Below are 12451 nucleotides of genomic sequence, written 5' to 3' on the forward strand. Positions count from 1 at the left end.
CCTCCGTGAGGAGAGAGGCCCCCAAAGCCCTTCACCTCCGTGAGGAGAGAGGCCCCCAAAGCCCTTCACCTCCGTGAGGAGAGAGGCCCCCAAAGCCCTTCACCTCCGTGAGCAGAGAGGCCCCCCAACCCACTTCCCCTCACACGGATCAGCCCCTCGAGCCCCTTCCCCTCACACGGATCAGCCCCTCGAGCCCCTTCCCCTCACACGGATCAGCCCCTCGAGCCCCTTCCCCTCACACGGATCAGCCCCTCGAGCCCCTTCCCCTCACGGACCGCCCGCCCCGCTCCCGCCATTGCGCCTCAGGCACGCGCCCGGGGGCGCCCAACGGCCGCGCCTTTCCCGCCCCCTCCCGCCGCAGCCCCAAAAGCCGCGCTCTGGCGCGCGCGTCACGCCGCCACAGCCACCGTCCAATGAAAGCGCATCCAGGCCGGCGCCCGCGCTTTACGAGGACGGAGGCGGGGCCTCTCTGAGTGACAGCGCGGCTCGGCCTATTGGAGAGCGGCAGCCCCCCCCTTAGCGCGCAAAGCGCTGCTGGAGAGGGGGCGGATCCCCTCGGCTCACCCCCCCCCCGCGGCCCCTCGCTCCCCCCGCCCATCTGAGGCGCGCAGCGGATTGACAGCCCGTCTGACCAATCAGCGTGGCGGCCGCCTTCGCGGCGGCACATCCCGGGGCCAATGGGAGCGGAGGCTGGGCGGGGCCCCCGAGGTTTCCAAACGCTCCGCGGCGCCATGGGCTGAAAACTAAACCGAGATGGAATCTCCCAGTCTGAACCGGTTTGAGCCGGTTCCGAGCCTGTGGCATTAGGAGGGGGAGACGCGCCGCGCTCAGTCCCCGTCGCCGCCGCCGCGTGTGTGACCTGCTCGTAGGGGACCCGTAGCTGAGGGGGCGAAGTTTAGTGCGAGCCGCGGGGGGGGCGGCGGGAATGGGGGCGAACTGAGCGCCGGGCGGGGAGGGCGGCAGCCGCAGGGGCAGCGAGAGTCGGCGGGGCCGGGCCTGGGCGGCGCGGGAGGCGCAGCCGGGTAGATCCCCCCCGCACCAGCGAGGCCGGAGCGCCGCGCCGGCCGCTTTCCCGGGGCTGAGGGAAAGGCGCGGAGCCGAGCGCGGAGCCCCGGGGGCCGCTGCGGGCGCCTGCTGCAGCCAGGCCGGGCACGCTGCGAGGGGAGGAGTGGCGCCACTAACCCCGACCCACCGCCGAGGAGGGAGCGCTCGTCTTCCCCCCCCACCTCCTGCCGTGGTGGTTTTTTCCCTCCTTCCCTGCTGATTTTTTTTCCCCCTCCTTCCGTGGTCCTTTTTTTTTTTTTTTTTCCCCTATCTTTTTGGGAGGGGGTTATTTTTGGTGGTCTTTTTTTATTTTGCCTTTTTTTTTTTTTTTTTTTTTTCCTTCTTGTGGCGTGTGGTGGTTAGAAACTTGGCTCGCTCGCCCCTACTTTCTGAAGGAAGAGGCTGTGAGAAACCCCTAGGTAAGCCAGGGTTGTGGGGGGTCGCGATGGGCAACGCGGAGGGGGCAGAGGGGGGTATTTTGAGGGGCAGAAGGGGGGGATGTGCCCGTGCAGGGGCCCCAGAGCCTGGCCTGTGCCAGGAGAGATGTGATGGAGCCCGTGGAGAAGCCCTGAGGGGCGGGGGTGCGCTCGGATGGGGTTCGGGGTACGAGCATCCCCGGCCTGGCCCAGCGCAGCCACGGATGCTGCGGGGGATGCTCCTCGTTAGGAGGGGGCCGGGCGGGCTGGGATCGGCTACGGGCAAACCCAGCGACATAATCTGTAAATTATTAGGAGTGGAAGTTTCCAGAAATATTTTTTTGTGTGTGTGTGTGTGTGTCTGTGCAGCAGTATTGAAACGTCCGCCTGGATCACGTGGGGAGCCCTGTATAGAGCGCAGGGCTGGAGCCCAGGGGAGGAGGAGGAGGAGGAGGAGGGAGGGAGGGGCTGCGGGGCCACCGCGCTCCGCAGGGCCCCGGCCCGCCCGACCCACCGCCCGGGCCCGCTCCCCGCCGGGAAGCCGGGGCCCTGCCGGCCCGAGCCGCAGCCGGAGCGGCTGCCCGGGAGCCGGGGCGCTGCCCGCCCGCCGGGGCGCTGCGGCAGGAGCCAGGGAAAGGCCGCGGCGCTGGGTGGGTGTGAGTTATTTCCAGCCGAAAATGAACGCTCCGAGGTGCCGGGCAGATGTTGCTTAATCCGTCTCGTCCTTCTCCTTCACGTGTGTGTGTGTGTGTGTGTGAAGGGGCGAAGGGAAGGGGCGGTTTCGTTGCCATTGCTGGTGTGTGATGCGGACGCGTTTGTCGTGCGCTGCGTTTCGGAGCCACTCGCCCCTCCTGGGTGGGATTTACAAGTGATGCAGCTAATTCCTCGGAAGAGGGAGGAAATTCATTTGCATTGCGTGCTTGGAAATGGGGCACAGTGACTCTTCCAGGGTGGGTTTGCTTTTTTTTTTTAGTCACTGCCCCCAATGAGCTTTAAATATCTGGGTTAAAGGTGCTGTAGGATTCTTGGTAAATGCTCAACGTTTCTTACTATTAAGTGCCTGCTGATATTCCTGTGTGCTACATGCCAAAATGAATCGGGTCTACCACAACAAGCTAACTGTTGTGTTAAAGGTCCAGGGTCATCGAGAGTTGGGATAACTGTGTAAACAGTGCTGTAAATGCAGTTCTTATGACCTTCGGTAGATGTCACATTCTTGCTGTGTTGTAGTTCAGATTTTTTTTATCGTTTGGTTTTTTTTTTTTTTAACTTTTTCTCTTTTGTTTCTGTTAGCCCATTTATTGAAGGACTGAGCAGTGGTGGTTCTTGGAGCCGAGGCTTAAATCTGTTCCGGAGTTCAGGCATGATGGGGGAGGGAAAAGTGTAGGAGTACAGTAAATCAGAGATTATGAGCTTCATGTGGGTACAGGGTTAGGAGTGGGAGATGGAGTTGGTTGCAGGTGCTGCTGGCCACAAAGCCGCCATTTCTGTGTTTCGGCTGGCCAAGTAGGTAGGTCATTTTGAAGATAATGCTGGGAGTGGCGAAGGGCCCTATTCAAAACATTTCCTTTTTGCTCCCATGTGTTGAATAACTTCTCTCGGTCACGCTGCTCCTCCTCGGCGCTCTCGGGGTGGCCTGAAAACCACCGAAAGAGGCTCAGGTCTGAAATGAATGGCCCTACCTGAGTGTACGACATTTATTGTAGTTTGGAAACCGCTTTCCCGGCTCAGCCATGGAGGCCAGATGTGGACAAAAAGGGGCGTGCCTGGGAGCGTAGACTGCTCTGAGCCTCTTCGTGGGTGCAGTTTCCTTTCAGTGGTGCTGCTCACTGCCCCTCATTTGCCAGGTGACATTTTCTGCGTCCTCCTGAGCCAAAAGAATGAAATGAAGAATGAAGTCAGCCTTTTCTGCTGCTGTGTTTCTCGCTTCCCGAGTTCACATCACAATTTTGAAAACATTAGGAGTTGAAGGAGGGAAGAACAGACATGGAGTGTTATTTTTAATTTATTTTGTTCCCTACTTGATGTTTATTTTCTCCTGGTTTTGCAGGAACATGTAAAAAGATTTGACTGGATGTTGAGATGAAGCCCTTAAAATGGTTGTGTTAGTGTAGTAATACTGAGTTTTCTAGTTGAAAATGCAATTAGAAGATTTCTGTTCGAAGCTATTTTTATACATAGAAGTAACAGAAATTCATTGACACTACTTGCAAATACACATTTCCAAACAAAAGATTTTCCTTGTCTGGATGCTGCAGTAAAACTTTCACTTAATTAGTAATTACTGGGGTTGAGGCACAGGTTTGTCTTGCTCCTTACTTTTGAGCATGACTTGAATACGTAAAGCATGAAACAAATTCTTCCTTACACATGGAGTTATTTAGTGAGAGCACATCTGACTTTATGGGGTGTGTTCCTGGAAGAGTTTCAGGTTGTATCGTTGAGTATGCAGATGGCTCTGGTGTAACTTCTGATTGATCTTGCACTTCCCAGACTTCTGGCCGACTGTGAAGTGAGCAGTTTCATGTGGGATCTGTAGGTTTACAGGGTTTGGAAAGGAGGGTGAGTGGCACAGAGCTGCTGTAGATGGCAGGCTGGGAGTATGTGTTAAGAGTTGCCATTTTCTGTGAGAGCAGGGCAATAAACTTGATTAGGTGTTTCAAGGTGGTGTGAAAAAGGTAAAGTGAAACTTAGCATCAAAAATTCTGTGGCTTCTGGCTTGTTTTCCTGCTCTTCACAAATGTCTTTATCTTGCACCAGTGTCTGGCTGGTGAAGAATCTCACACACCCCACCTGACTCCCTTTGCATATTATCAGGGCTGCTCTATCTAGGACAAAGAGTTAATGCTCGTGTCCCTGGGTAGTAGTAGAATTCCATTTCGGTTTGGAGTGATCTCACATGGCATGCAGAGCAACCTGCTGATTTAACAGCCCCTGTGCTTCATGGTCTCAAAGTGCCTTCAGTCAACTTAGTTTCAGTGGTAATTTTTTACTTGGATGTGGTTAACTTGTAAGGTGGTTTTCTTTTTTCCCCCAACAATTTGAAAAATGCCCTGTGGCTAATTTCTTGCTCTGTGTAGATCACGTTTCACCTCCATATCCAAGTGTTTAAAAGCTTTTGGAACTGAATCTTCTGAATGTGCTTGTTGGCCTTGGGAACTCGATACTGGCTGAGATTGCCAGTCTGGGGTTTGGTTGTAGTGACACCAGGCTTTTCTGCCAGCAGACATGTAGGGGTTGGTAGGTGCTGTGAAAGAAGCTCCAGGGTGCTGGTAACACAGCCCATCCTCTGCTCAGACTGTCATTGTGTTTTATCTGTTGAAGACCCTGAGAGTTGAGCTGGGGTAGGGATGGGTGAATTTTTCAGGGGGTAAAAAGAAAAGTTTGTCCTGGTATGTGCCCCACAATCAAAGCAGTGTTTTACCCAATGTTATCTACTGCTGCTAACATAAGCATCTTGTTTCAATGAGACAAATGAGCTAAGTTGAAGCACTTGCTTTGCAGCTGCATCTGATAATGATTTCTTACTAATTGATCAATTTTTAAAAATTTATTTTGCAGTAATCTATGCCAGCAATTATGACAATGTTAGCAGACCATGCAGCTCGTCAGCTGCTGGATTTTAACCAGAAACTGGATATCAATCTCTTGGACAATGTGGTGAACTGCTTGTACCATGGAGAAGGTGCACAGGTAAGGTGGACTTGGAACATACATTTATTGACCATGTTTAACCTTACAGCAAATCAGCTGAGCAAAATCAATTCACTTCGGGAACAATTAGTAATATGAGTGAATTTACTGAGCTAGTGACTGGAATATCACTGGCAGTCACATGAAATGTGAATTCACATTGAAATGACTCTTGGAGAAATGTTTATTTGGTGTGTGTTCATTTCTGATGTTGAGAATTATTAGCAAATATGATTTGGTGAGGACACTTGGTGCAGCTCACCTTTCCTGACTTAGTTCTTCAGCAAAGTCTGAGCTACCTGTTGCTTGCTATCATGGACAGGATTGTGAAGCCATAAATGTAATGTTTGCTTCAGTGAAGAATTGTATTTAAAAGAAAAATCTTTGTGATGCTATTACTGTGTTTGTACTTATAAAGAAGCTTGTCATGCTTATTTAATAGAAGAGTTTGTTCCTTTCTTGTATCTGGGCTGTTTTATTTTCCATTACAGTTTGCACAGGTTCTTGCATTCTTTCCTTTGGACTTAGTGCAGATTGTGAACTATTAAGTTGAAATGGAAGGACTGTGCATTTGTGTGTTTGCATATATTGCCTTGAAAGTGAATCTTATTGCTTTTTTTTTTTTTTTTTTAAATCTGTTTCTTGAACTTCTTTGAAAAGGAGACTTAAATGTTGAGAGCAAGTATTGCTACAAAGGGTGTTGGCATAGTTCCTCTCCCGGCAGATTTTAATTGTTCAGGCTCAACAAATTGGGAGTTTCAGTGTCAGGCATCTCTTACTAAGATAGTCTTGCACAACAATAAGTGAATTAAATGGGACAAAGTAGTTGATGCTTTTCTATTCTTTCCAGCTGTTAGAATAAACAATGATACACAAAGCAAGTATATGCAAGTATATCTCTTTAGGGGGGAAAAAAAAAAAGCTTTTGTAGAGATTACTAATGTGAATTCCAATAGGTTTTGACATACCTTGTTTTTTGAAATATTTGCATTTTGGATGTCCTAAATTCAAATAGTTACTTGCTGTAGTTTTTTAAGAGCTTAAGACTGACAGAAAACTCCTTGTAGCTTTTGTCTTAGAAGTATGGACATCTGTAGCACGTGTTTTGTGATCTTTTACTGCCTGCAAAATAGGTGATGCTTATAGTGTTGTTTGGTTTAAAAAGAGTTGAAAAAGTTGGGAAGGTTTGTAGGGAGAAGAAAGGATTAACACTAAATACAATGATCAAATTGCCATTGTTCTGGCATTGTTAGAAGTTGCTTCACTTAAAACAGCTGGGAAAACTCTCCAGTATTTAGAAAATCAATGCAATAAAATGCAAAAATTCAAGAGGTGGTGTTTAACTGGCAGAAGTAAATGATAATATGAACTTGTTTAAATTAATTTACTTACACGTGTCACCTCAATGAAACTTTGATCAGCTATTGTAGTACCTTTCCAAACTGGAGACATTTCAGGGAGTCTGAGCTTTTTCCTCTTCCAAGGAGTTAAAAAAAAAGCAGGAAAAATGGTTCTCAGTGGAGTCTGACAGCTCAAGTCCTTTACTAAAGGGTGACAGGAATAATAGGAGTTGAGGAAACTGAATATTAAAATTGAGAGATTGCCAGTGGTTTTCCTGGAACAGGTCAGGGTAATGTCAGGGTAAAACAGGTTTAGAATGCAACCTGAATGGCCTGTGCTGAACTTGCTTTCAGATTCACCTGCCTCCTCCTTCTGCTTAGTTCTTATCTCTGCTTGCAAAACTCTTATCTGCTGATCTCTATTAGGCAAGAAAGAAGCTATTTTCTGTCCTGGAGATTTGAATTTTTTCTTTCAGCTTTTTTGGGTATAGTTCTCTGAAAAGAAAGAATGTCCTTACCCCAGTGCAACACATGACTAAGGAGGTTTCATGCAACTCATAAATGTTTAGCTGTACTCATCCCAGCCTCCTACTTCCATTGATTTGTTAGATCTTCACACGTCCAGAAAGATTATTTGCAAATTTCATTTTGGTACCAGCAACATGATAAAAGCTTTGTTCTTGATTAACCATTATTACTAAATTTGTACTGTTTATGAAACTACAGGGTTTGATGTCCAGAAAAGGGGTTAGTGGGTATGAGAGCAAACCTCTCAGCACTGGGAGAAGGACATAAACTGTTTGTGTTTTGTTGGAGTTGAAATTTGATCCTGGGATATGTCACCAGTATTAGAAGCAAACAGGAGGCCAATATAAAAACACCCTTGCAGATTGAAATACAGCCATTCCTTCCCTTTTAAAACTAAACTGTATTAGAAGTGCTGGGTTTTCTGTTTGGGTTTTTTTTAGCTCTGATGTCACACTGGAACAATAGGGCTGTACTGGTTGTGGTCTTAAACAGAATATTTGTGTGGTACTTGTCCATATCAGATCTGCAGGCACTTGCTGGTCCAGTTGCTCCACTGTGCTCAATTATATCAAGTAGGGGTGCAGGTGGTTTTGTACAGATAGTTTAGACATCCTTACCCTTTTCTGTTAAGACCTCCAATTTCATTTCAAAATCACATGCCAAATTTGTCAGTTTGTTGTATTTTTTATATATATGTGTATAGATTTGGGGTCTTGACTGGGTTTCTAAGTTGCTGAAAATACAAGTTTTCTTACAGCAGTTGCTGATTAGCTCAAGTATGCACTTGGATGAGACTAGGAAAGCTGCATGGCTGTAGTGAGTTGTAACTGATGAAGTTAATCCTAAAGCAAAGCTTTAAGTGCTCTGTAACTGTCCAGTTGGCTCTACAGTGCAGTGAAGAATGAACTAAGGTGTGTTAATAGTGCTGTAAAATGTCCACTTTGGTGGTGAGGCAGTGCCTGGTGCTTGCAGGGGGTACAACTTGGAGCAAGATTTGTCAGTAGGAGGCACTTCTGGAAGTGACTGACATTACTTTGGCTCCCTAAAAATTCCTGAGGACATGCAGGCTTTTGAAGAGGATAGCTAAAATGAATTCAGCTATTTCCATGTGTAATTGCTGCAGATGAGGTTTTCAAGAAACCACAGCATCTAGGACAGTAATTGATAATGTCAGTCCCAAGGAAGAGCGAACCATTGGTGTGACCAGCTCCCTTCCTCCTGCCAGCAGGTTTTTATTATGGTTTTGTAGGTTGTTAGGTACACCAAGGATCCCTCAGAAGGAGGGATTGGAGACCTCTAATGCTCTGCTCTGTGGTTCTTCAAAATAAAATCAACAGTTCTGCAGCACAAAACAGTGTTCCTGGAACCTGGCACTTTGTATGAGTGTTTCCACAGGAGCTAGAAGGTTTGGGTGCCCTAGAACAAAGTTTTATCTAGAAGGCTTTGTGGAAGGGGAGAGAACTCCATTCCCTAGTAGGTTTTCCCCATCCTGTGTGCTTTTCTTGCACGTTTGCTGCTGGTCTGGATGAATCATTCAGGATGGAAGAGTGGGAATGAGGAATTACTGTCCTGCATCAATGGGCTTTTGGAGTTTGGTTGTTACTGACTTCAGCTGTCACAGAAGGAGGCTTAAGGGACTTGTTGCTGCTGGTTGAGTTCTGCATAACTCTTAGATAAGAAATTGAAGTGGAGTGTTACATATTGATGTCCTCAGTGACAGTATATAACTTCTTAAATAATCTAATCTGAAATGATCTAAATACTTTTTTCAAATCAAATTTTCTTTCAGCAAAGAATGGCACAAGAAGTGTTGACTCACTTAAAAGAACATCCTGATGCGTGGACAAGAGTTGATACAATTTTGGAGTTCTCTCAGAACATGAATACCAAAGTAAGCAAATTAACTTTTATTTATTTGGTTTTCCTCTTTCTTCCATTCATAAACTTTGAGGAAGGTATCTCAATTTTAGACATAGACTTTCTTGATTCAAACCATATTTTTTTGATTGTCTTGTTCCCAAAGATTGCTTTAAGCAAGAACTGTGAATGAAAAAAATATTCAAACTTCATTTGACATTGCCAAGAGTTTATCCCTCCCCCCCCCTTTTTTTTTTTATTTTTTTGAGGATGAGCTAAATTGGATACACAGAATTTTTTTTCAAGGCACATCCAAGCATTATGCCAGTTCCCAAGATTGGTATTGTGTCTGTATAAATCTGAGTCATGAAAAATCTCCTAGAGCCACATTTTGTCCTTGGGTAAGTGCTTGGCTGTGTGTGATCATAATGAAAGCCACGTGCACGTAACTGAGGAGAAAATTTGTCCCTAGGTGTGTTAAAGACAAACCAAACCTCATTAGGCCAAGGTTTTGAGCAATCAATAAAGGTTAAGCACCCCAAAGTTTGTAGCACATCAGTTCTTTGCTACTATGCAGAGCACATTTGCTTTTTACTGCTGTTGGAAATCCATCCATCATGGTAGGGGCTACAATGGGCAGCACTCAGGGCTTATTCTGCATTTTGAAATGCTGTACCTAAGACTTGTGAAGTTTGAGCCAAAAAGATGAGCAAAATGTGTTTTCATTGTCTTAAGCTTGATGATTATTATCTCAAATAACTGACATGCATGTTTTTCTGCTGGATACATACTGTGTTCAAACAGAAAAAAAATTGTGTTTGGATGGTTTCTGAAATCATGTGGTATTCATGAAGCAGTTCATATTTTTTTTTCATTGCTCTCTGAAGTTGAGGGGAAAACAGTTTAAAGAACTTCCTCAAAGTAATACCTTTAAGCACCTTTAAGTAACAGTGTTTGCCTGTTTGCTTGCCTGGTAAACTTTGCTTTTTATACTGACAGACATTACTAATGTTTAAGTTGATTTATCAACAGTATTTTTAAAAACTCAAATTTGTCTTGTGAAAAATGAGATGATTAGAGGAACAGAAAGAAAGCAACAGGTAAAGAATTCTTCAATTTACATAAATTGCAAATGATTTGGTGCTAAATTTATGCACTATGACATTTGGCTTTTATGCAATCATATTTTTTCTTTAATTAAAGCTGTTAACACTACCTGATATTAATCATAATGTTCCATTATGTTGATTGCTTGTAATAGGAAGAAAAGGGGTGTCTTCCTGTGCAACTGACACAGCTAGGCTTTGACGGCAGGCCTCCACAAGGTCTACCCTTTTGATTCCCTTTAACTGAATTCTGTTCATCAATTGTTTTTTGTTTCTTGGGAGGTGGGAGGGAAAGGGATTCGGTGCATAAAATAAGTAATAAGGGTGCCAGAGAAATTTCTACCATAGGGATCATTCCATGCTATTTTTATTTTTTTTTTTTTTTTTGAGTCTTTTGCTGTTGCCTGTCCCTCATCTTCATAACTGGGCAGTGAATTAGTGGTAGACAGTTAGCAAACCAAGAGCAAATTAGTTTTTGAAAAGCTTCTGTCTTACACAGAGATAAGATGTGTTCTCATGTGCTGGTGCAGTAGTTTGATTACAAGGCAGGACTTTGTAATTGGTTATCAGAGACTTTTCTGGGAGTGGAGTTCCTCATTGTCAGAGAAATAATAGTAATTACAGCCATCAAGTAAATGAATCAAAGTAAGGACCCCTGAAGGCCCCTGCAGGATGTTGGGCTGCTGGAGCCCTTGCAGTGAGGTGTGGCAAGAAGGAGGTGCAGGTGAGGGCTGTGCACAGTGGTTTTACTGCTGCTGTTCAGTGTCACCTGGGAGTGTCAGGGAACAGGAGTAGTTTTGGGACTGAGGAGGAAGTGAGCAAGGCACTGCAGAGGACAGAACTGAAGGCACAAAAGGAGTAGAAACCTTTGCAGCATGAACAGCTTAAGGTCCATGAACCCAAATGAGATGTTTGAGCAGGTAATGAGGGATAGGTGTGGCAGATGGCTAGAGGTGTCTGTCCTTCTCTTTGACTCCAGGCAATTCTCAGTGAGGGAAAAACCCACTGGAGATGAGATCTGTCCTTAGTCAGTTGTTAGGTTTTTCATTTAAGTTTCATTTGGCCATCTAGTGTTTATTTAAAATGAAAGTAGACTTGCCATTCTGGTGTAAAAGCTAAATAGGTTCACTTGTGGAAAAAAGTTTTGGAGAAAATGAGCATTTCTAGTTATTTGATACCTGAAAAATTAATGCATGTGCCTGCAGAAGTAGAAATTTCACTAGAGTTTAGATGTGCTTCAGGAAAGTTAGCACTGTCTGATATAAAAATTCATACTGTCAGCATTGTTAGGAGCTTTTGTATGTTTTGTATAGTGAGCCTGGATCACTTGCAGATGGTGTCTGTAAATTCATAGGAGTGGCTGAAATCAATTTCTGTGAAGCATTTTGCTTAAGAATATTTTTTGCACATTTTCTTACATGTAAATCCCCTTGATTTCATTTAGCTTTTATGTCACGAAATTAAATCAATTTTTCAGGTTAAAAGCTAGTTTGATAAGCTTTTGCTGCTGACCATGGAGGTAATAACAATACCCTGCCAACTTTCTGTGATTCATAATTTCTCTTGATGCCCAAGGTTTTGGAAGAGGACAGAATATTTTACAGATGCAGGATGTGCACCTGAAATCTCTTGGGAGCTGGGATCAGATAGGGAAGGAAAGGGGATGTAGGTTATGTTAAGATGAGAACAGCAAAATTGCTCTTTCTGTACAATGTAGCTTGGGACAGTCTACATTGTGTATTTTTTATGAAACTGAAGTCTGGATGATCCCTTTGGTGGAAATGCTAATGATCCTACTCTGTGTAACTAACCATTTTAAAGAGGAACTCTTATTCTCAGCCAAACTTGGAACTGTGAAAACTTGAGTTTACCTTTCAGGCATTGGTTTTTTTGTTTTTTTTTTTCTTCCTAATCCACTGTAGATAAAGTAAATGCAAAACTCCTCATCCCCTTTTCTCTCCTGTCTATTCATGCTAATGGGGTTTTACATATTGAAGGTTTTTGGTTGTGCTATGACAAACTTCTTTCCCTGTTACTGTGAGTTGGCAGTAGGGACAAATGGGCAGAGGGAATGGCCATTTGCAACGTTAATGGTTTGGGTAAGAACATAGGAAGGAATTCCTGAAAGGTAAAATGATTTCCAAGAGCTTATTCACGTTTTTATTGTTCTTTGACTGAGCACAAAAGTTCATCTTTAAATATTAGAAATAGCTGCCATATTGGGGTGGGGATTGAAATGAAATAAACCTGTGGGTTGTCTTGCTGTTCCTAAAGTACACACCAGTGAAGTTTGGGAAATATTTTCTCTAGAAAGTGCCAGTGTCAGGACATGTGATGCTAAGACAAGATTTTTTTTTTTGCAGCTCTTAGAGGAACAGTAGGAAGCTTGAGACACCATCCAAGCTGCTAAATATTTTAGGAGCCTGGTTGTGTTAATACTCAAACTTAGGAGCAGTCATTTGTGATA

At 44.8% G+C, this 12451-nt stretch overlaps 1 protein-coding gene across 3 annotated transcripts in view; it reads left to right on the forward strand.

Moving 5' to 3' along the window:
- Window positions 1–707: 707 nt before the first annotated feature.
- Window positions 708–12451, forward strand: part of XPO1 (exportin 1) — a 34684-nt gene continuing 22940 nt past the window's right edge. The window contains exons 1-4 of one of the 3 annotated variants that reach the window (XM_059840510.1): window positions 708–850; window positions 1408–1463; window positions 5022–5153; window positions 8811–8912. In XM_059840510.1, coding sequence (XP_059696493.1) covers window positions 5028–5153; window positions 8811–8912 — 228 coding nt within the window. In that variant the 5' untranslated portion in view covers window positions 708–850; window positions 1408–1463; window positions 5022–5027. Of the gene's footprint in view, window positions 866–996; window positions 1464–5021; window positions 5154–8810; window positions 8913–12451 lie in introns of those variants that run through there. The other 2 variants (XM_059840511.1, XM_059840509.1) reach the window with 2 other exon arrangements.

This window comes from Haemorhous mexicanus, chromosome 3 (assembly GCF_027477595.1).
Source record: "Haemorhous mexicanus isolate bHaeMex1 chromosome 3, bHaeMex1.pri, whole genome shotgun sequence".
Lineage (NCBI taxonomy): Eukaryota > Metazoa > Chordata > Aves > Passeriformes > Fringillidae > Haemorhous > Haemorhous mexicanus.